We start from the raw sequence: 23491 nt of genomic DNA on the forward strand, positions 1-23491 counted from the left end.
TGTGCCCTTATTTTCGTCAGCCTATCATGTTGCCCTCGCCGGCTGTCTCAAGTGTCGAACGTTTCTCGAGAGCCGGTGACAAATCTGAGAGGAGGACCAGCGTTCCTGGACCACACGCAGCCTCCCACCATCTTCCGCGTTCGACGAACCCTCCAGGGCAGCTTAGGCCACGCATACTTACTCCAAATCCGCTCACACTTTTCAGGACGGAATGGATGGATGGGCCAGTGAGTTGGTGGGTAGAAGGAAGGGAAGAGCGAGAAGCATCAAGCCCCAAGCTGATCCAAGGTTGTCCCGGGCCAATCCAGCCATCGGAGACTCACACGGCACGGCAAGCGTCAAGCAACAGAGGATCCAGGCCAATGTGGTTCTCCAACCCGAGCCAGCCCGCCCAGCTACGCAAGCATCCAGCTACCCTAGCACACGCATGGCGTTCTCCAAATCAACCCCCAAGTCAACGGCTGGCGCAGCAATTCGCATCAACACCATCCAACTATGAGGGACCAAATAGCTCCTTCGACATTCCTCCCGTCGTGAGGTATTAGCCGGCCACCTCCCCCGATTATGAGCACCTGACACCCCTGGTATTAGCCCCGGCAGCGTGTCACCCCTGTCTACCCCAGATTTCTCCAGTTGTATTTTCCTGTTCATGGACCACCCAGGCTTAACAGGCATCTTCGGGAAGTTGGTCAGGGAGCAGGTTCAATCTTGTCTTCAATTTGCCGGTCAGTCCCTTTCCCTTGCAATTATTGCTCCAGTCATATGAGCCAATTGATATGTATATCACTCGGATCTGAGGATATGTCACCTCGGAACGACGCTGGGACTATGTAGAAACACATCCTGATAGTGCTAGCCATCCGGCAGACGTCCGTTGTTGCTTTTTTTTTTTTTTTTTTTTTTTTTTTTTTTTTTTTTTTTTTTTTTTTTTTTTTTTTTTTTTTTTTTTTTTTTTTTTTTTTTTTTTTTTTTTTTTTGGCTCCGTAAACTTTTGGATGTCGTATTGGACTAGTCGGTCCTGTCTAAACCCTGAAGACAACGACTCTACGTGAAGTCGACGCCGCTCGCCTGCATAAGGTACTATTCGAGATGCACCTGCTAGAGCCCAGACACCAGAGGCCCAAAGGTGTATGCCGGCGGCATTCGCTGGGCATATTCGTGACGTAGGTGCTCCGGGTTCGCCCCGGACCCATGGCTCTAGCATCGATTTGAAGGTCGCAGTTCTGTTTCGCCATTGAGGTTTGTCAGGGCTTATCCATCTAATCATGGAGCTAGGCGACGGGGAATTAACGAAACCAAGATACGCGTTTCGTCAGGGCTAAACAACTCTTTTTCTGGTTCATCGGTACGCCAAGTGAGGATTGCAATGCGCACTTGAAGCGTTCAATCAATCGATTTAGCCTGCTTCGCCGTGAATGATCAAGACGAGGTGTCGCACCAACGCCGTGCCAGACTGCCTGCCACCATAAGCTCTCATGTACGGAAAGAATCTATGGGATATTCCGTTCTTAGACCTGTGTGATTGGTATTATAAATCCGAAATCTGGAGCTGGGGGACCTCTGCTGGCGGACGTTAATGGAGCTCTGTTGAGTTGGCTTGCCGTCCTTTCCGAAATCCACAGGAGGTGAGATGCAGTCGCCGAGGTATCTGTATGCCGCGTCTGTCACAATCCGTACTACACTGGGCGGGCGGCCGTCCATGATCTAATTAGCTGCAACAGACGGCTGGCATTACTGGGAGCTCAGGGCTGGCCTCAACAAATAGGAAGAAAGTTGTCGATGCTCTCGGGAATAAGTCTGGCATCCGATGACCGTTGCTTATCCGATGGAGGAATCGACTTGGCTCATCGTCACAACTTCATGCACACTATCCGAACACGCACATATACATACCACCACACCACCTTCTGCTGCTGCTTCTTCTAGGTACCTTAACATACCCAGCAATTTGGTCTCATCGTAGGCGTCACTAACCACATGGCAGCCTGTCGCCTATCCGGCTGTGCTTGCGTCACTGCGCGTACAATGAAGTGACGCTGGAAACCTCGATTGAGCTTGATGCTACCTTCGTCACAGCTTTCTGTAGGATCGTCTACAATCAGCAAGAGCGGAAACTCTGTGAATATTTGCAGTTTAATACGGATCCCCGCTGAGCTGTCATTGCCACACCAAAGTACTTCGGTTACAGAAAAGCAGTTCGTAAACCAGTCTTCGCTTTTTTGCCACGGCTACGTTGATTGGGTCTCTGCTGCCACTTCGCTTTTACTTGGGCCAAACCCGTTCGTGGCTCCATTGCGTTGTGCCTACTGTTGGCCCACACACCCACTCACAAATAACATGCAGACTCTGGAACTACGCCAATCCATCGTTCCATGTCGCGGATAATTCTTCTTTGCTGCTGCCAGTCAGCGTCGCTAGACAGAGAATGGGCCTGTGTCGTGCAGAGAAGGGAAGTGAATTTTGAGTCTCTCGAACGTCGCTGGCCAAGGTCGGGCGTATGGAACTGCTTGGGAGTCGCCACTGGTCCAAAATTCCCGCGCCATTTGCCTTTGGTCCAAGGTCATCGTCATTGGTGGCCTTGAGCGGATGCAAACTGCCGTTCCTGGACTCGGTCGGCTCTCAACGTCGGCTTGGACCACGCCACTTTGACTCACGGTGGGCGGTCTTTGTTCTGGTCCCTTGAGGTTCCTACGGGAAACGCTTTCTTTCAGGGGACTGACGATATCCCGTAGACTAGCAAGCGCCCGTCGCCAATTTACCCAGTCACACACTCGCAGTACCGTTCTTCAGCTTTAACGATAGACGAACAGGCGCCACAGCTTTGCGTGGAGCTATATACTTAGTCCCAAGCCTGAGTCGTCACGCTCCCTGTTCACCAGCCTCCAAAAACCACAACGGCCGTCCCTCATCTTCAGGTTCGGGGGCTGGTGTGGCTCTTCGCAGAACATTCGCTATGCTTTGAACCGAGTTGACGGCCGCACTACGGGAGGGATGTGGCGACGCCGGGCCACGCTACCAGCCCGTGAGTGTGTTCACCGGCCGCCCTTCGGTCTGTCGATCGGCGCCGATCATTCTGCATCACGGAGTAGTTTCTTGGAAGGAAAGAAAAAACGAGTACGTTCGGCGGCACGGCGTTAACTCGGGTGCGGTGGGTGGCTACGTGCAATATCAGGCTCTTCAGACGACGTGCAGTACCTGTTATTTCCTGTATGCAGTCCTGACAGTTTGCGGCATGGTCGAAATCCACCAGCGTGTGGCGCAAGCGAGAAGCGAGAGCGGGTTGGCATTTGATTCCTTCTGGTGTCTTCCAAGCTAGGGTCCTTGTGTTCTCTCGGGTTGATCTCTGCATCTTTTGGGGGTTGCAAGGTGATCTTCGGAGGTTATCGGCAGTTGGAGGGACACGGAAGGGTTCGACAATCTGTTGGAATGGCCTGGCCACCCGCTGATCGCTATCGCGATCGTCCGTTTGTCCGCGCTCAGAGATGGTTCAACGGTCGTTGGTGGTCGCGCTGCCATGGCGAGGGCTGTGACGCCGCAACGTCATCAACGTTTCTGGAGGGACTTTGTTCTGATTGATATAACGTTATTACGGCATTGCCATTCCGAGAGTTTCTTGAATGATCGAAGGATGGCTTCGCATTTGCCACGGCCCTCTCGACATGGTGAGATTCAATTCCCAATTGCACGTTCAGAGGTGGTCGGTAGCACAAGTGTATTATTTCGAGACTATATGGGGAATAGCCAATGCCGAAGACGAAGCATATTCTGAGAGCATAAAATATCTGAAGACTAAGCATCGAAATCCATTGAAGTTCACCGGTACTGCTCGAGTCTTTCCCGTATGCCTTGCTGTAGATTGACGCGTGAATCATGATGATGCGAGGCCCAACTCATGCATGATTACATTCTTTCGAAGGTACGAGTATCTGTCGATGTGATGAAGAAGAGAATCAGTTGGGTATTATTATGAGCAATCATCAAGACGGAGCTCAGCTTCTAAACATGATGATGCCAGGCTCCTGAAAGCATACTACTACCATGAGATGCCGGCATCGTAAAATCCTCTCGAGGAACCGTAGAAACGAACCGTCCAAAGATACCGCCACCAATTCATCAAGACATCAATCCGCACATCCCCCCATCGTGAATCATCCCCCTCGATATGATCAGCCGTCTTACGACTGATCAATATCCATTTCATCAACATCGGCAGCAGCGGATTCGTCGAAGCCAATGGCCGCCAGTTTCTTTTTGACGTTCTGTTGCGATCTCATTTCCTACGTAATGGGACAGTGATGAGCAAAAGTGAAGCCATCGACGTGCAATATAATGACTTGTGCCGAGAGGAGGTTCGGACATCTTTACTTACCTCTTCTACCGTGTTCTTGATCACGTATCTCGTGACGAGCACTGTTTTACCCTGGCCGAAGCGGATCGCGCGGGCGATAGCTTGGTTTTCGACACTAGGGTTCCATTGGAGTTCGACGATGAAGACGCGGTTGGCGCAAGTAAGGTTGAGACTGGTGAAGTGTGTCTCGTTAGTATGTATTGTTTGTTTTAAGATGCGAGAGAACGGATGGCGGTGAACTAACCCAAAGGCACCAGTGCCGGTTGTCATGATGAGAACCCGCTTCTCCTCGTCCTCTGCAAACTGTCCGAGGATTTCCTGTCTTTGTGACAAGGGACAGTCGCCGTCGATCCTGTGGTACTTGACACCGACCTTTTCGAGGTGTTTCGCGACAAGGCGGAGTGTTCTCGTCCAGCAAGAGAAGATGATGCTGTTTTCGAAGGGATTTAGTGATGTTCGAAACAAGAGTGACAGGCTAGGCTCTTCACATGCCGAACCCTTCACAAGTGACTTACCTCTTGGTTGTCGAGACGTCGACTTGGACGTCACGGATCAAGGCCTCCATCTTGGTGGAGTATCCCACCGTGTTAAAGTAATCCGCATCATCCGCGCCTGACGTCGTTTGTGCGGAAGCGTCAGGAAGACTCGTGGCATCCAACGCAGGCCCATCTACTCTCACGTGCGGAATCGTACCGAGACCAGTAGAAGAAATCTTGGCCGACTTTTTCCAGTTATCGCACACGGGGCAATGCCGCTCCCGAAAGGCAGAGACTGGGTTCGCCGACGACGACAGATCCGAATCTTCGAGACACTCTGAGCAAAACACGTGCGGGCACTGCTTCTCGGACGCGTTGCGCAGCCTGTTGAAGCCAAGGATGGGCATGGGCTGGTGACATCCGTTGCACGTCAACTCTGCGTTCTGCCCCAACGCCGAGACGGCGGCCTCGCGCTCATCGAGATCGAGGCGGTAGCTCCGCCGGTGCCAGGAAAAGGGCTTCTGGAAGGTGCCGTGGTTGCAGAGGATACGCATCTGGAGGTTGGCCTGGAAGAGGCCGAACTTGCTGCTCTTTTCGACCTCGCCTACCTTTTGCTTGATGGTGCGCATGAGGATCTTCTTGGTCTTGTCGTACTGGTCGCGCTCCTCGGGGCTGAACTCGAGTGGAACGACGCGTTCCTCGAGGGGAGGAAGGTCGAGCACTTCTTTGGTTCGGCGCAGGCACAGTGATTCCATGAGGGCGATGAGGCGCTCCTTGACCTTTTCTCGATTTTCTGAGTGTTGCTCAAAGGGCACCTCGATGTAGCGGCGGAATGTGGCTGGGTTGTCAAAGGGCGTTGCGCGGATGAATGCGAAGAGGGCGCCAATGTCGGCGAGCTTGTTCTGGATAGGCGTTCCTGTGAGGCACCATCGTGAGTTTGCGTGGAGCGATCGGCAGGCTTGGTAGAATGTCGTTGCTGGGCGGCGGATGATATGTGCTGTGTTATAGTCGGTCAGTTCATCGACACTTTTAAGGAATTGAAGGTTGGAGGGAGTATGGATTCGACTGGAGGCAGTGGGAAAGTCAGAGGTTTAGAGAAGAAGCTTGCCTTCGTCGAGAACAACTCGGTACCAGCCAATCTTGTGCAAGATGGACGACTTCTTCTCGAACTCTGCAGACAAAGTATTGTAGGTTGTCACGACGATGTCGGAGCCTTTGATTATGTCAAGGTCCTTTTCTCGATTTGGGCCGTGGTACTTGATGTGTGTCAGGCTTCCGTCCACGTGCCTATCGCGTTGTTAGAAATGAGAGAGTAAAATACTGGTCGCGGCAATTATCACTTACTTTTTAATCTCATTTGTCCAGTTGTAGATGAGAACTGGCGATCGTGAGTTCTCTGATTAGTGAAAAGGGGGAACCAGGTGATTGCCTGGGGACTCACGAGCAGACGATACGACCACGAGGGTCGATCCTGAGTAATGCAGGTCCTTGCTTTTCTCGCTGTTCTTCTCTTCCTCGACGGCCCAGTTACGGGCGTCGTCGAGGGTCTTGACGATGAGCGAGAGAATGGACAGAGATTTGCCCATGCCCATCTCGTCGGCGAGAATACCGCCGCCCTTCTCATCCGGCTGAAGCTTTTGTTTCACGTTGGTGATCTTATGACGATACCTAGTTTTTCAGAATCAGAGTGGTGTCTATCAGCACGCGAATCTCAAGCAACGTACCATTCTTGTCCTTCTACCGTCACCCGACGCCAGAGTCTGTAGCCTTCGTTAATGTCACCAGATTCCCGCTCTAGCATGAACGCGAGCGCCTCCTGTTGGTGCCTGCGGACTACTTAGTATAACACGCGCACCAAGGGATGGTGGTGGCTAGTGATTGACAAGAGGCAGACGTTACCCTAATAGATCATTCTTCAACCGCTTGTCTCCGAGCTCACGATTGAACTCCCGCTTGTTTTCGATCGAGTCGTATACTTCAATCATCATCCGCTCCAGCTTCTGTCCCCGCCGTTGCCGCCCAGTTGATTGCCCACTATTGACATCTTTGATGAAGTTCTCGGGCATCATCTCACTGCCTTGAATCTTGAGCACGTGTGGGTTCTCATAGCAGAGCTCCCGGCGCGCATGATCCGATTTTTGCAACCAGAGCTTCCCCTCGGTCAGCTTGTCCCCAACGACCTTTGCGATAGCACGCGGGCCGTAGACGTTGATGTCGACTTTCACCATGGCCTCGACGGGCTTCTTGGCGCGGCCGATGGTCTCGCGGAGCGCATTGGTCGGGGCGATGGGCTCGAATTCGACACGGGAGTCTGGGGTTAGCAGTCGGGCGAGGGCCTTGCCGGGCCCAGAGCGGAGGTAGCCGAATTCTGTGTTGTCGTCCTTGAAAGAGAGGCAGATGTGTTCTTGTGAATCGCTGAGGGTGAAGCGCTGGTAGGCTATCCTGCCAGGGGCGGAGGCTCGGCTAGACTCGCGCAACTTGGTGTCGATGACGCCCATGTCACCTATCAATTTGATGTCTACATTGTAGAGCTATAATTGATGAGTCGGGGTTGTTCTTTACACCATCTTGACAGAAAAGAGATAGGAGAAAGGCAGGATGTCCAGATGACCAAGAAACTTGATGAAATGAGTTGTGTCTTACCATGCCGTAGCAGACCTTGTCGGCATCATCCTCGCCCGCCGTTGATGAACACGAGTCCGAACCAGTGATGCTGGAATCGGGGAAGAGTGAGGGCGACTGTGTCACGGTCAAAGAATCTTGTGAAGATTCGGAGTTCTGAGGTGAGCTGTACGTTCCTAAGTCGGGCGCCTGTGCAGCAGTCAAACGTCCCCATGTTTCTAGGTCGCCAAAGTCGAAGGATGCGAGCTCGGGTTCGTTGCTGATGTTGAGACTTCCTAGTTGACCATCGACGCCTTGATCAAGAAAAAGGTCATATATCTGCACGTCTTCGATGGGAGGGTGATCCTCGATGACGGGAAAATCATCTTGGCCGCCCTGAAGGGTGCTGTCTGAGCTTTGGAAGGGAGTATGGCGTGGATGATATCCGGGGTACGAGTAATCTTGAACGCCGCCCTGGTAGGTTGGCGTAATGGAGCCGTACGAGGAGACGGACGACGGGTCGGGATAGTGGAGATCTTCATCTTCTTCGTTGAGAAGTCTCTTTAGCGACATAGTTGCTAGGGGGTTATCGGAGACTCAGGGTAGTTGACTAAGTTAGCCTGTCGATGAGTGATTGAGACTAAGAGTCCTTCTCGGATTTGATTCCGAAGTTAGAAGTTAGTGTCTTCAAAGCTAGTGAAAGCTTCGAATAACTTCGGTTGAATGAACGAACGGTTGTCGAGTCTATCGCGCAAATGGGTCAATCAATGGATTTTCCCACTGTCAAGTGCTTCTTCTCATGCAGCCAGTGCCTTGAGGAACATGATGAGGCTCTCTGCGGCATAGCAAAAGGCGCCGGGCGAACCACTTTTGACCACATGATGACCGGTGACGTGAGGCAATCGAAGAGGCTACCGTTTGCTGTGCAGTCTCCCTCCTTGAGGCGCAGTGCGCGGACGATGATGAAGGCGATCGTGCTTCCCGTTGGTGGTTCGCACTTCGCCGAAGGCTCGTAGCTGCGCTCCGGACGCGCACAACCCACACCGCGTGCTTTTTCCACTTTCTTAGTGCCGTTGGGGTCCTTCTGAGGGTCCCCTTGAGCGATTTGGGGGGCCCTAATTGTTCTAACTGCCCTTAGGGTCATTCTCGCACCCGCTTTGCACCGCCCCCGAAGACCCCCGGCACCCCGGTTCACCGACGGTTGCTCCGCCCCAACTGCTCGGAGTCCCCCGACCGGGGCATTTTCAAGAGCCTCACTAGCCCGGAATAAGGTCAAATGATGGGGAAATGCCCACCTGCCGATGCTTGTTCTCGAGAATAGACATCGGAGAAGGCTCCGGTAGGGTTGAAGATGACGTATATTGACGATGTTCGCGGGATTCCCATGTCGCGGATTGAGTCTTGTGACGCGGGATTTCTCAACTGACGATGTGGACCACTTAGCATTATACAGTGGAGGTATACCGTACGGCGTAGAGAAAGAAGAAGGCAACTCATAGCCGGCTAAGTCGGTTCCAACGGTAAGTCGCTGCATATGAACCAACCAAAGCAAGTCACAAGAGTTATGTTGACAATGTTCAACAGCCCTACGAAACAAAAGGGACACTGCAGCAGCCAACGGGGCGGAAGGGCGACTCTGCCCCTCACAAGGCGTCCGCGGGGCACGACAATCTTGAACTAGGCTGTAGACTACGTGTTGGAAAACACGCGGGAACTCGTGCTGGTAGGTCGGTCGTCAGGGGTTAGATGCAGTGCACCAATGCAGGTCGTCGAGTGGCTTGTGGCAGCACAGAGACAGAGACACATGCAGACAGCCTGACAGCGCGCCGGAACACAATCGCTCTCTCTACGAATCCGCAGTGACGCACACAGCAACAGACAGTAGAACTGCAGATGAAGACTGTGGCAGTGGCAGTGCTCACTGCCTAGCGCCTCGCACATCCCTGGTGCCCCCGTTATGTTTGCTGTGCGGGCCTAACGACCACAAGAAACTATTGGATGCCCCTGCCAAAGACGTTGGCCTTGGGCAGGGGTTGCTCGGACGGGGTAGTATTTTTGATATACGTCTGGCTGCCTCTTTTGCTATGAAGAGCATCAGCCTCAATTCATGTCAGTCGCTTTCTCAGTGCGAGCTGTGGACTCGAACATCAACCCCATTCTCATCTTCCTTTCTCCAAAGACTTTCTTTCCTTCTTGATCAATTCTCTCCACTTGAGTCTCTTTCCGACTCCATTTCCCCGCGAGTTTGTTCATGTATCGTTGTGGTTTACGTCGCAACACGGTCCACAACGAACCGGGTTTAGTACACGCACCTAGCTCGTGGGAGCCTGAGCCCCCGTAGCGGCCGTGAGCAATTCGACACTTGTCCCGGAGCCAGCGCCGAGTTCGCCAAGTCCACAACCATGGCCCAAGGTCTCGGTCTCTACCGGGTCCCAGACCTCGATGTCGATGTCGAAGTTGCTCTCAGGATGAGCGCCGATAAGTTCAAGGAACAGTTGAATGATATTCATGTCGACAAGTTCGGAAAGACTACTCTTGACGACGTTTACCGAAGTCTCAGGGACATTCAGTTCCAGCAACAGGAGCAGAAGACCTTGATGAACCTCAACAGGATTGAGTTGTTTCTCAGTGGCATGTACTCATTTCAAGAAGTCCTGGACGATAGGGGCATGGAAGATGTTGACGGTATCATGGCATTCGTTTGGGGTCCTATGAGGTTTCTTCTTGAGGTACGGGCGCAGCCATGAACAACCCCGATCATCTCAAAACACCCCTGACTGACACATCTTTCCCTCGCTTAGACAACCAACGTCAACGAGAGAGCGTTTGATCACGTACTCGAAGTTTACCAACGACTTGGGATCCAGATCCTTCCTCTTTCAGAGTACAAACAATTCTTTGCAGGATCCGTCAACGGCAGAGCCTGCCTTCTTAACATTTACAACGACATCGCCGAATTTCACACAACCGCATACAGGTTGTTCTCTCTCCGCAGCTCATGTAAGCCGAAACATTCTCCACGATAACCCATTTGCAGCCTTGCTACGTAAGATACTAAACCTGATCATTCGCGCTCTTAGTATGGGGTAAATTACATAAAGCGACATGGAAAGATTTGGAGTCGACATTCAAACACTTAGCCGCTAGCCTTCGGCTACACGCAGAATTCATCCAAACCCACGGGGCTCCTCTCCAAGACCGACATGCCTTTCGTAGCGTAGACTCCGGCTTCGCGGCACCCCAAAACAGCATCTTGTTCGATAATGACGATTTCCGCCGCAAATCCCACCAATACATGTTGGATTACGCATCACTGCGACAAAAGTTCAGAAAGGACGAAGCCCACAGGAAGCAGAAGCAGAAGCAGAAGGTTCTGAAATGGATCGCCGCTCCCATGAAGACACAGGAATTGCACAAGAGCTTCGTCAATAAGAGAGAACCGTATCCAGAAACCGGACGCTGGCTTTACACCAGGTACGACGCAGTATCAAATTGGATGCGCGAGGACATACCTCAGGACTCCGCTCTTTGGGTCTACGGCAAGAAAGGCATGGGCAAGTCAATTTTGTCGTCACTGGTGGTCACCCGGTTGCAGGAACTCGTCAGGACCCAAGACATCCCGAAAGTACAAACGTGCTACTTCTACTGCCAGGACGCAGACCCGGAACTGAACACGTACTTTGGCATACTCAGGGGCATCGTCCATCAACTCGTCTCCGCAGTTGACGTATCGAACCTTGATGAGTCAAACGAAGATGAGTATGACATTTCGGCGTGTTGTAACAAGTACAATGGGTTCATTCTTCCTCTTTGCGACGACAAAATCACGAACAGTGGTGGCTCGACTCTATCAACGACGGAGGGATGCCTTTCACTCATCGAGGCATTTTTTGAGATTAACCCTCGATTATACATTGTTGTGGACGGACTGGATGAGTGCGCAGGCCGCGTGGAAATCCAGCAGATAGTGTCCTTCTTGGTGGCTCAAGTTTCGCGTCTAGACGAGATTAGTCAAGGACAGTTGCGGGTGCTGTTCATGAGTCAACCGAATCCCGAGGTCAAAGCAGCCATGTCAAAGCCTACCGTCAGTCCGATTATCGGCGAAGTTGAACTACAGGCCACCGATAACACACAAGATATACGGACATATGTGAAGAGCCGGCTGGATCCAGCGGAGTTGGTCAAGTCACGAAGGCAGGTGAGGGGGAGGATCAACCCTACCGAAGCTTCATTACTAGAAGCTTCTGGGAACAACTTCAACCTTCTAGAGCAAGATATACAACGCATCGAAGAAGAGGTTTCGTTACAGAGCGAAGGTATTCATTTCACGCAGGTGAAGAAACGAGTGTTGAACTTACGCTAACAATGCTACCAGGCCTTTTCCTCTACGCAGTCCTCGCTGTGGACTACCTCTTGAACCAATGGAGTAAAGGTGAACTCCTCCGAAAGGTTTCATCGCGCATGCTTCCTGACGGCATTACAAAGATGTACGACATGGTCTTAGAGAGCCTCAAGGAGAAGATGCTGGATTTGTCTTCAACTCATTGGGACAAGACTAAGCTTCTCCTCGGCTGGCTTGCCTGCGCCCATCGCCCGCTCAAGTGGCACGAGATACAAGCCATCATCGCTTATGACCTTGAGATGGATGAAATAGACTTTGACCTTCGCATGATTCGAAGAGAAAACATCAATAACTTTCTAGGGTCGCTGGTCGAAGTCTTGCCGGGCGATGAGATTCGTCTCATGCACTCAACGGCTAAGGAGTAAGTAGACTCCGACTTCTTGCTTTACTCGCCTAAGTCTATTAGTCCTAGGATGAACCATGAGACTAACCCAGGCTCTATAGCCATCTCGTTTCTAGCAGACTTATCCACGCGAAATCAGTTCAGTGCGATCTCGCCATTCTATGTCTGCGCTACCTCTCTCTACGCTGCTTTGCAGCCGAAGACTACAGCGTAGTCGAGTTGCACAGTCATATACGTAAAGGCTACTTTTCATTCCAAGACTATGCCATCCCTCAATGGTACAAACACATCAATACCGTCATTAGAGAATGCCATGAACTATTCTCACCCACCTTCTACCACGATGCAGGAGTAGAACCAGGACGCAACTTCGTCGGAGAATTCGGGTCGGCTTTGGCTAGGTTCATCTCTGCTTATGATACCGATATCAAGAGGGAGACGCACCCAGAGTTCCCTGAGGATGACTTGTCAAAGTACATCAGCTTGCCATTCTACCCCGATCTCGCTCGCTTATGGAATCATATCTTTACCCATCAGAAAGCTTCCGCCAACGAACGCAACGAAGTCGGCATTAGCCGCTTACAAGACGCCCTCACTTCGCACCGCGAGGTCCTGGCAAGTGAGTACCAGCCAGACACGGTCATGTTTGGGAGCGACACCATGGAGACCTACTACGGGCCCAACCTTTTCAAATGCAAGAAAACACTGTGCAAGTTTTTCTATGAAGGCTTCAAGACCGAGAAAGATCGGGATGCACACCACAATCGCCACGATAGACCGTATCCGTGCCCCATCAAGACATGCAACTCGGCGCCCGTTGGGTTCTCGTCCAATAAGGACAAGGAAAGGCACGTCAGGACGTACCACCCAGAAGAGATTGACGGACAGACGCCCTTCATACAAATGAGCAGGAGGGTCGAAACGGCCAAGTTTCCGTGCAAGATGTGCGGGAAGTGTTTTACGCGGAATATCAACTTGAAGGGGCACATGAGGAGTCACTTTGGCGAGAGGCCTTTTGCCTGCCCGAATTGCGGAAAGGCATTTGCTAGGCTAAATGATTGTAAGCGACATGAGCGTATCCATACCAGGAGAGGGGCATAGCCAGACGACTATGGCCTCAATATTTCGGCTTGGGCGTTGGGTGTTTACGAAACCTTGGAGAAGGCTGTGCGACTGGATGGACATATCCATAGGCCTTCGGCGTTTTTTTGATCTTCAATTTGATATTTAATTTCAACACACTTGACTGATTACCCAAATGCTGGTTCTATTGGATAGAAGCCAGCCGCAGCAGTGCTTTCTGCACAGGAATTGTATCATGTCCAGACGCATGTAGTTGCCTTTGCCAACCAACAAGTTGTTGGGCATTTCTTAGTACTTCACCCATGCATTCATGCGTGGTACTTTTTCGATGGGTGATAGGTCAGGTAGTACGCCTAACGAGGCGATGAGCCACCCAGTTGCTAAAACTAATGGCCTGCATATTCCGCCTCGTTGCCTTCATGCAGGCCCAGCCATGTGTGTGGCAGGCCGCCCATGGACGCCTAGCTTCTTTTTCGCGCGTCGCCCCTTCCCGTATCGTGCTGACACAGTATTCGTTATCCCATCATTATCCCATTCGCCTTTACATAAGTTCAAGATTGCATAGTATGGTCCTGGCATGTTGAACAATCGCTAGTCGTCACGGATCGTTCATTAGGGCAGCATGTCAGCATCACTCCCGCATAGGCCAGTACGCACTCGAGGCCGGTCCGAAACTAACCTGGGTGACCCACACTCGAGCTCAAAGAGAACTCGGGGGCGAAACACTATCGACGCGTACTGCTCTAGCTGTCTGCTACTTTTCTCTAAAGATGGCCTGGAGGCGCTCAACTCGACTGCTGGCCTGCGGCACTCGACGTTTGTGCGGTGCCGCTCTCAAGCCATTCGTGGCTGCCCACTGTGTCACTTCATCTTGGCAACGGTTAAAAGGGATCAGGAGAACGACTGGCCTGACGATGAAACCCTCACCTTTCACAATCGCTCTTCGATGAAAGACACCAAAGTCTTACCCCCATGGATTGATATATTGGACGGTAGTCTTTCCTCCAGGAAAGTCGTCACTACTATATATCCATACGCCAAGCATGGTACGCGGCTAGAGGAACTAGATTATTGATGACGAAAATTACGCATTGCAGCAGCTGACGTTGTCTTTAGGAGATCCCATAGCCAGTTTTGTTTACCGGAGACCACTTCTTAGAGATGTTAAGAGCCAAAAGGCTTTCTCAGCTGCGGTGAGACTTTACAATGAGTGCAGAAAAGATCATCATCGATGCCGTTACGGCCGAGACGCTCTTTTACCGACCAGGGTCATTGACGTTGGTACTGTCGAGTCACCCATGCTGAAGTTATTCATCAACGATGTCGAACAGGAAGGCATGTACGTCGCCCTGAGTTACTGCTGGGGCGGCGAACAGCCCGGAAATCTTCTAGCAACCACCTTAGAACGCATGACTGAAGAGATACGAATGGAAGAGTTGGAGCAGACAGTTAGAGACGCGGTAGTGGCCACTCGAAAGCTAGGATTCAGGTACCTTTGGGTTGATGCATACTGCATTATTCAGGATTGTGCCCAAGACAAGGCGAAGGAGATTGGCGACATGGCTCTAATCTACAAGAACGCGGCTGTCATGATCGCGGCGGGGACTGCGGCCCGAGCCCGAGATGGGTTTCTTGCCACTCGCAGAACATACATACCCGAAGAAGAGTTTCGTATTCCCATGTCTAGCGGCGGACTAGGAACTGTCTATCTTCGAACTGGTACACATATGCCTAGGCATGCTATTGACACGCGTGGGTGGGTTCTTCAAGAGTTCATGCTATCGTCTAGGATACTCTTCTTCTCGGAATATGAGCTCTTATGGCAGTGTCAAGAGACTGAGTTACGGGGAGTCACGGGCGAAGGCTTAGAGTACTTGCAACCGCTGGAAAGTCTGCCCTGGTTGGCGTTTAATGATGAGGCTGGATCGAATTTTGGGGGCCAAGAGGAGGAGAAGAGGTACATCTGGATGACAGTAGTCGAACAGTACTCGCGTCGATTGTTGAGTGACCCTGGCGACAGGCTGGATGCCTTGAAGGGTATCACCTTAGAGCTTCAGAGCCTGTGGCGGGACACCAATACCTTTGGGTTGTGGAGAAAATGGTTTATCGAGCAGCTGACCTGGTCGAAGAAAGATTGTGAGAAAGACGGCAATACGGAAGTTGTGAGGTCAGCCCGGGCACCCAGCTGGTCGTGGGCTTCTCTGAACGGGCGGATCCGTTACACTGGCTTATTCACGACGGAGTATGCAGAGGTCCGGGGCATGACTCTCTTAGAGGAACGTACCTCACCGCATAACGTTATCTTGTCGTGTCCTATCATCACACTTGACGATATGGACCAGTCAAGGCTTGATGAAGACGAAGAGTGGATAACAGAATACCCTGATTTAGCCGACATCTCACTTGAGATCGGTGATAGAGAAACCGAATATCTTATCCTAGGGAAAACGATGTTTGGAGACCGTGAGCTGCTCATCGCGCTCATGGTGGTTGAAGATGACGCATGCGGCGGAGTATACCGTCGAGTTGGGCTGGCAACATTCACTGATGAGGCAATCTTGAATAGTGCAAAGGACAAGGTCGTAACGCTGAAGTAGAGATCCCACTGGCGAGGTGCTGATTCGGTTCACGTCACGCATCAGGACTAGCTGTTAGCTCGAAAGGCCACCCTATGTGGCATATCGCATTAACGTCTGTCTCAAACCTCGACTTTCAACAATGCTCGCTGCTTATCCAATGCGCCGGGTGAAGAAAAGTCCTTCCCAATAATGCTTATATCCAAAGTTTGACTGTTCCGCTGTTCCAAACGCCATTAAGTCACACAATGTCCGCTCAAGATGCTCATAATAGGGGGTTCCGCATGTACATATGTACATAACAATAACTCATTCGACTATCCACTGTTCACATCATAATGACCGCTAAGCCGATACCCAAGACAATTGCGAGAGTACTTGGTGCTGATGTCGAAGTTGACGAGATCGTCTCAGACGCCGGAACGCCAGACATTTCAGGAGCAGGACTGGTGGGCAGGGTCGATCCGGTTCCCGAGCCAGATCCTGAGCCGGAACCCATCCCCGTTCCTGGTGAGGTGGTCGTGCCGTTACTCGCTGGCGGGGCGGGAACAGCGATAGAACCGGCGGGAGCAGGGCATAATCCTCGGATAGCCGCAATGTCTTCTGGCCGGCTAATGGGCATTGTCCTGGTGCCACAGTTGACGTACTGCGCCAAGTAAGCGGCGTTGGTGTCTAAGTCGAAGACGGCTGTGGATATCAGTTAGTCCGGCAGCTCGTTATTGAAGATTTCATAGGTTCGACTTACCGTAAGCTGAGCGTAAGAAGGTATCGCCCAGCAGCGTGAAGTCCGCGTTGGGGACAATACCTAGGTAGCATGTCGGCGGGGTGGTGCGCAGCTCACGAATCATCTCCTTGTAAGGAACCTTGATCTTCATTCCATCAAAGTCGAAGTCGACGGTCCCGTTGAGATCAACAAGAGAACAAGAGACAGGGTAAAACCCGTTGGCGTCCAGACCAGGTGAGCCAAAGTCGGTAGCAACCTGCACGGCAAGCTCTTCGGGCAGTAGTGTGAGAGTAGCGCCACTGTCTAGAAAGACTGGCATTGAGCTGTTTTGGTACATGCGAACGCGGCGACTTGGCGGAGTGAGACTGAGTGAGTTCATGTTTACCCAGTACCGAGCAACACCGTCAGGGGCCTGATCTGCCGGGAGAATCGGAAGGCGTGCCAGTGGCCCGGAGAATTTCGAGGTGTCAATGCCGCCAAAGACTATTGCCCCTTCCTGTTCGTCTTTGGAGCCCAGTCCGAGGCTAAAGGCTTTGGTGCGGGTGACACCTTGGGTAGCGAGCTCGTCGACGAGGTTCTTATAACGGGTGTTGACGCCATTTCCGTAGCCAATACCAAGAATTCCTGCGAACTGGTCTTCAGAGCTGGTAGCGACGCCAAATTGGACCTGCTGCATTGTTGTTCGAGAGCCGGCGAGGGCGAGACTGTCGCGAACATAGGTGATATTCGCTGCGCCGATGCCGTAGCGGAGAGTTTTGGTGGTCTGCAGAGAGACAGCGGTTGAAGATCGAGCTGTGTCATAGAAGCCGACGGCTTCGCAGAAGCGTTGGTCAGAAGCGGCGAGGGCCCCGCACTCTGGGTTCACCCATAGCTCAAATGAACCGGTGTCTAGCTGAGCGTAGACTGGCTGAGGGGGTGTGCCAATGTTGACTATGCTGGAGTTAGTGTGTATTCCAAGTACTCATCCGTCGAGACAAATAGAGGTGCTGCTCACGTTGGGCATAGTAAGCCACATCCGAACGATTGGCAAGCTTCGCCTCGACCTGTCTACTAAATACACCACGCTTGGTAGAGTGGATGACGGGCAGCGTGACAAAGGCGCTGTCGACATCGACACTGTCATCAACAGGCAGGCCACGCAATGTTGGAGGCTTAACCACCGGGGCGGCAGGAAGAGCCTCCAAATCATCGCCCAGAAGATTATCGAGTAGAACCTTTCGAGGGGCTCGTATCCGTCTCTTCCTCTTTGACTTTGAAGTCACTGGCAGCGTCATCATCATACTGACTTCATCGCCCTCATCTGCGGGGAGGGAGAGCCCGCGCGAGACGACTTCGACATCGTGCTGTTGTGTGGCGGTATATGGGATGACGGGGAGTGTCATGAGCGTCCTGAAATCGCCATCGTCGGTTGGTAACTGAGGCCATCCGTGTGCTCCAGTGACTAGTGAAAGAGCCAAAAGAGCGGATGAGAGGAGCGCCATTTCTGGCGTTGGGGAATATGATGCGTGCTATCGCGGTCGTCGCCACATGGGAACTATTTGGATGGAATGGCGCTTGATCGAGTTGATGAAGGGTGGCGGACGTCTCGTGAGTGGATCTGGAAGCCGGTCTCAGGTGTCTTTTGGTGAGAGCTAATCGGTTGTTGGTAAGGAGCGTACAGACCAGGAACCAACTGATTTGAAAAGACAATAATGAGAAAAAAACGAAAAGGAGTTGAAAAGGAAAGCTGATCCAGCAAGCTGTCAATGGATGAATGGTATTGAAGATCCCACCGGGAGGTCGTGAGGGAAAGGTTGCCTTTCAAACGGCAGACGCAACGCAATGCAAAACACGTCTTGGCTACCAAGAGCTTCCAAGAGGTGGGAAGAGTAGAATTGAAGCAAACTCCACCGTCGAGGCAGACAATGATTGAGGACAAAGAGGAAGAATTAGCGTAAAGGAAAGAAGAGGCAACGAAAGAAGAGAATTGCTGTGACAAGAATAGAGATTGGAAACGAAAATGGGAATAGATCGACCAAGACCAAGAGTGAGAGAAGACGAACTAGCCGATGGCCTGTCCCAGCTGTCACCGCGCCAAGGGAGGGGGACCAGCCAACGACGATGAGGAACCACGGTGTCTGGGTGTCTCGAAAGTAGCATGGTTCGCACGTTTTCTTCCCTAAGAGAACCCCATTTTGACATCCCTTGTCAGTGCAGTGTCTTAGGAAGACCCTGTCGAGCATCCTCCCGCCTGGTGCGGCTGCTGAGCCAAAATCCAAATTTGGCACAGGCGACACACAACTCACGCGGCATTGGCATTCCTACGGATACTTTTTTGCTCTCGGGGGTGGTGCTGGCTTGCAGACACACACAATTGATTGTCCAGCTGATGGACGAACGACAACCTTCCTCTGCAGTACGCAGTAGGCTCGAAGAGGTCCCTGCTTTTTCCTACTCGTCTCGCCCTAGCGGAGGGATGCCAGACTTGGTAGTTCGCAAGACTTGGCAGTGGCACCTTCGAACGTCCAAGACGGACCTGTGAGTGGTCGCGACGAACACTTCAAACAATGACTCCAGGGCCTGGCGTCGCAGAGTTGACTAGGGGCCGCAGGCGAGCTAGCGGTGGGACATCGTAGATCAGACAAACCCCTGAGACGAAAGTGGACGCGATTTGGTGTGAGAGCCACGGCCACTATGCCTGAACAGGTTACCTCAGATCTCTTCAAGAGCCCTCACCGAGCTGTCGACGGGTCAAAAAGGAGCTCCAGGAGTTCAGCGGGTCGAGTATTTGCGACCTGGGAGTGCGGGAGAGATCATAGCCGATGTGATCCGGACCAATTGCGCCACAGTTTATAACCCGAAAGCGACAATATCGATGATCCAAGGATCACGACAGTGCTTGCTCGATAGGCTTAACCTGCCGCTGGCCAATCCTGGGTTACATTCTGCGAGATCCCCCGGACTCTTGGAGCCTGGCCTGAAGCAAGAGAGCATAGAAATCGCTCAGATGCCATGAAGAATCAGACCACATGCATATACTTCTCAGCCCATCACCAGAGAAGTCAAACACTGAGCGAAAAGTCGAAGAAGTTGAAGAATCCATCGATGTAATTCTTCAAAGTCTGCTGAAGAATGCAAAAGCAAGACATTCCAGTCAGCGCCCACCTGAGATGAACCGAGTAAGGTTAGACTTCTCCTGTGCAGCGCCTGACGGACTAGACCCTATGACTATTTATGGGCTCCGCGCCCGTGCTTTGCGTAGTCCGTGCCGAACGGCGTCCCCCGGATTCCGGCAAGGACTTTCACACTTTAACGGACGCAAGTTTTACTCACAGTGATGTTCAATCTAGTTGCTGACTTTCATTGGCGGGAATACATAAGGAATCTGGAGGTTGGTCTTCGTTGTATTGTCCCGTCGATCAAGCCATCAACTCGATGCTCCTCGAAGCAAAAGCTAAATACTGCGTACAGCTTTTTAAGTTTGGAGTTGTGTTCGGGGCCATAGTGCTTTCAAGATGTCTACGCTTCAAGCGTCACCACCCCCCACCATCTCCATTCCCGCAAAAAGCTCGATCCAGTCCTTCAGTCTTTCTTGTAGAAACCATTCCAAGTCCCAAGACTGGTAAGCAACCAAATCCTCATCGCCATTCCATAGGTATATATCCGCTTCGATTAAGCTCTCGACCGTTTCGCCACCGTGACTTAACACCATGGCTTGTATTGGATTGACTTGGTAAACTTCGCCTTCAAAGTCGTCAAGCTTCTTCCGCTGTGAGAGCGTTTGAGGCTGTAGGAAATATCCATTTATGTATGAACCGTGCTCCCTAATGGCGCATGGATAATCACAGCCGTGTAATGAGTAACGTGCGACGTTTTCCACTTTCGCGGTCCGAATGAGGGCCGATATCTCTTTAACTTGAGTAGCGTCACCAGTCAGAACCCAAGCGAGTAGTGGTAGGGCGCATAAGGTACCATAGAGGAACACAGGTCTTGGGACTGTTTCCATGATCAAGCGGAGTCGTACTACAGTTGGAGCCCCAGCGGTCGCGGTGGTGACAAAGGTGTATGTTTGAGATTTCGAGCCCCGCCGGGCAGGTGTAATGCGATGCGTCCGAAGTCCACCGTGGTTAACACCCAGATTGATGACAATTTTGACGTGGAATTTCTCATGAAAGCTGTGCGAAAGATTGAATGAAGTGGGAAATGGTTTTTTCTTGTGTTCTAGAGAGAAGTGCTGGCCGTTTCATGGTCTCTACTCTTTGCTATTTCCCCGAGTTCTAAGGACCTTGATGTCAAGCAAGGCACCATCCGGGTTCAGCTAACAACTTCGAAATAACTACTCCCACAATTGAAGTGGATGACACAATAAGTCGTCGGCAATACATCTAGAATCCCCTATGCTTCTTCAATGAAGACTTCGATATTATAGTAAGAATACACTGAGGCAACCGTTGGCCTCGAGGAGTACCAATGACAGAGATTATGGTGACGACAAGAAATCTCGGGAAGCGTTGAACCGTAAAATATTCTGTCGTTCACATACTGTCCTTTGGGGGCTTAAACCAGTATTTCTTACTTTCATGACCGACTTGGTGATGTTTATCATGAGTTGGGATACTGTATTGCACTCTCAGAAGACGATGGCTGTGCGAAGGCGCACCTGAAGATTGAAGATTGATCGGGAGATAAACATCACGGAAGAAGTGGTCGTAGTGCTTTCAACTCAGTTCAAGCAACGATAACGATGAAACAGACAGCTACAGTTCTATTGACTGCTCGAGACCCGAGACACCATGACAACACTTTGACACTAATTGGCATAGCATTGAGCCTTCTATGAGACAGTGACACTTGAAATGGAGAAAGACATGCAACAAAAAAGTCTGAACAGACCCCATCCACCACGGCTGATCTTGACTCTCCCGGCTATCCATGCACATTCAACCCGAAGTGCACCCGCCTTGCGCCGATCATTACTAGGTACCCTGTCATGTTTAGTCCAAAAGACGAAGAATCTTGACCCGAACGCCTTTCGTATCATCCCGAGGCTCGCCCAGGAAGCAGTCACGGTAGTGGTCAATGTCCCTCTCTCTGATGACATCGTATAATTCCAGATCAAATCGACGCAGAACTTTGGCAAGTGCAACGCACATCTCTGCCCAAGCAAGACTTGGCGACACATGATAGTTAGTAGATGCCTGCTTGAATTTGCTGTCGCAGTGAGGAATTGACGCACTTGAGTCCAATGCAATTGCGGTGTCCGCGCCCAAAAGGGAAGAAGCATTTCGTGCTCTGGGCGTAAAGAGGGTGAGAATCGAGCCATCTCTCGGGATCAAACATTCTAGGGTCTGGAAAGGCCTTCGAGTCCATCATCAGATCGGCGAATGTCATGCCGATTGGCGTCTTCCGAACCAGGTAGGTCAGTAAACATTCAACCAACTCTGCCAGGGCGACTTGAAACCAAATCACTTGAGCAATTGATGATTGATCTTACGTTTATTGGGATGACCCAATCTCGGTATGTGAGACATTCCGTAGGTGCTTGCAGCACAACTCTCATGGTAATAAGCGCGGAGATCCGAAGTGACTCTTTGATGACAGCGGTCTTATCAGCACGTCGACATTAGTAAGTTGACCTTGGATCAAAGATAGTTAACTCGCATCAGGTTGATGCGCTCACGGTCCACGGCAAGTTTTCGAGCTTACTCAGCGGCACATCCATATTGGAGTCTGGCATCGCGGCTCTCAGCTCCTCCTTTAACTTGGCAAGGTGGTTTGGATTTGAGAGTAAGTGATATACAGCAGTGGTCAGAATTCTGCCGATTGTATCTCCCGAAGCTGTTAAGATAGTGAAGCCTTCTTGGGCCATTCGCTTGGAGCCCTTCTCGCTCTGAGGCAAGTCCGATCTAAGAATCGCTTGAAATAGGCTGCCGTTGTCCTCTTTGACACCGATGGATGCCGACGAGTCTTTGATGGCCTCTTTTGCTTGACCTTCCATGTCCTAACAAAATATTAGACTCGTTCAAATTTATTTAGTGGATACACAATTTATCGACTTACCAGCAAAATCTGGGTCACTAAAGTCAAATCTGACGATACTCGTCGGATGAGCCACATTGGGAGTTCAAACGCGAATGATAGAAACCATGGGAACTGTCTGACAATAGGGGTGAAGTGAAGTAGACCGATGATACTTGCTCTCCACTTTTGGGCCTTTGCCAGGTCTTTTAATAAGTGCATGTCGCCTGTCTTGCCAAGCGCATGGGCGCAGTAGAAGTCGGTGGTATAAGCCAACAGCGGGACACGAATGTTGAACGGATTGCCCTCCCTGGCGTAATTCTTGAAAACTTCGCAGAGTTTTTCAACCTTCTCGTGGATGAGTCCTTCGTGGACAACCACAGACTGCTTGGAGAAGAAGCCAGAGATGGCAAACCGGCGCATTCGATGAGTATCGTGGTTCAAGGTCCCAAAGATGCCACCAGGAGCGCCCTGGACACTGGCACTCGGCGGGTACTTGTCACGGCGAGCGCTCTCTCCAGCGAACAGGACATCGAAAAAGTGGTGGTCACTGACGTGAAGTTCGTGAGGGTTTATGCGTACGATAGGGCCATAGTCGTCGTGCATCTGTTGAATCTTGTAGGCGAAAGTCTTGCCAGGTGCACCAAAGAGTTCGTGGTAGGTCTCATACCAGCCAGTGAATGCTGTCAGTTTGGGACCAGGGAACTTTGCGAGAGGATGGAAAGCGATGTTGTAGATCCCTACACATATGAGATAAAGAAAAAGGAGTCCTGGGAAGATCGTGACAAGGTTGCCCAAGAAGAGTCTGAAGGTAGTGTCGTTCACTAAGATACCCATGGTCAATAGATTTTTCTTATTACATGTAGAAGGACAACTTTAATGCCTGGCTGGCGAAGGAGAGCAGCTTTGAAGTATTTCAATGCTGCCGCTAATGGGATATC

At 51.3% G+C, this 23491-nt stretch overlaps 7 protein-coding genes across 7 annotated transcripts; 3 read left to right on the forward strand and 4 right to left on the reverse strand.

Annotated features, from left to right (window-relative positions):
- Positions 1 to 26: 26 nt before the first annotated feature.
- Positions 27 to 545, forward strand: CPAR01_13738 (uncharacterized protein; the record flags this gene model as incomplete). Its single annotated transcript, XM_060497990.1, has 1 exon — positions 27 to 545. One exon carries the CDS (start codon positions 27 to 29, stop codon positions 543 to 545), a length of 519 nt encoding a protein of 172 aa, XP_060343458.1.
- A 3630-nt stretch (positions 546 to 4175) lies between these two features.
- CPAR01_13739 (SNF2 family domain-containing protein) lies at positions 4176 to 7998 on the reverse strand (the record flags this gene model as incomplete). The annotated part of the gene is made up of 10 exons (XM_060497991.1): positions 4176 to 4277; positions 4370 to 4520; positions 4593 to 4778; positions 4864 to 5889; positions 5956 to 6111; positions 6169 to 6202; positions 6266 to 6492; positions 6549 to 6650; positions 6724 to 7355; positions 7468 to 7998. The coding sequence occupies 10 exons, from the start codon at positions 7996 to 7998 to the stop codon at positions 4176 to 4178; spliced, it is 3147 nt and encodes a 1048-aa protein (XP_060343459.1).
- A 1730-nt stretch (positions 7999 to 9728) lies between these two features.
- Positions 9729 to 13271, forward strand: CPAR01_13740 (uncharacterized protein; the record flags this gene model as incomplete). The annotated part of the gene is made up of 5 exons (XM_060497992.1): positions 9729 to 10154; positions 10227 to 10425; positions 10506 to 11741; positions 11801 to 12188; positions 12272 to 13271. Coding segments are annotated over 5 exons (3249 nt in total), but the record flags the coding sequence as incomplete, so codon positions are not given.
- Positions 13272 to 13875: 604 nt separating this feature from the next.
- CPAR01_13741 (heterokaryon incompatibility protein) lies at positions 13876 to 15850 on the forward strand (the record flags this gene model as incomplete). Its single annotated transcript, XM_060497993.1, has 3 exons — positions 13876 to 14299; positions 14370 to 15252; positions 15313 to 15850. 3 exons carry the CDS (start codon positions 13876 to 13878, stop codon positions 15848 to 15850), a joined length of 1845 nt encoding a protein of 614 aa, XP_060343461.1.
- Positions 15851 to 16157: 307 nt separating this feature from the next.
- CPAR01_13742 (eukaryotic aspartyl protease) lies at positions 16158 to 18034 on the reverse strand (the record flags this gene model as incomplete). The annotated part of the gene is made up of 3 exons (XM_060497994.1): positions 16158 to 16516; positions 16575 to 17483; positions 17548 to 18034. The coding sequence occupies 3 exons, from the start codon at positions 18032 to 18034 to the stop codon at positions 16158 to 16160; spliced, it is 1755 nt and encodes a 584-aa protein (XP_060343462.1).
- A 1540-nt stretch (positions 18035 to 19574) lies between these two features.
- Positions 19575 to 20538, reverse strand: CPAR01_13743 (uncharacterized protein; the record flags this gene model as incomplete). The annotated part of the gene is made up of 2 exons (XM_060497995.1): positions 19575 to 19657; positions 20070 to 20538. The coding sequence occupies 2 exons, from the start codon at positions 20536 to 20538 to the stop codon at positions 19575 to 19577; spliced, it is 552 nt and encodes a 183-aa protein (XP_060343463.1).
- Positions 20539 to 21526: 988 nt separating this feature from the next.
- On the reverse strand, positions 21527 to 23387 carry CPAR01_13744 (cytochrome P450; the record flags this gene model as incomplete). The annotated part of the gene is made up of 4 exons (XM_060497996.1): positions 21527 to 21701; positions 21769 to 21935; positions 22213 to 22533; positions 22593 to 23387. The coding sequence occupies 4 exons, from the start codon at positions 23385 to 23387 to the stop codon at positions 21527 to 21529; spliced, it is 1458 nt and encodes a 485-aa protein (XP_060343464.1).
- Positions 23388 to 23491: the final 104 nt, after the last annotated feature.

This window comes from Colletotrichum paranaense (genome assembly GCF_030867605.1).
Source record: "Colletotrichum paranaense strain IMI 384185 chromosome Unknown Scaffold_13.1, whole genome shotgun sequence".
NCBI classification, from domain to species: Eukaryota; Fungi; Ascomycota; class Sordariomycetes; order Glomerellales; family Glomerellaceae; genus Colletotrichum; species Colletotrichum paranaense.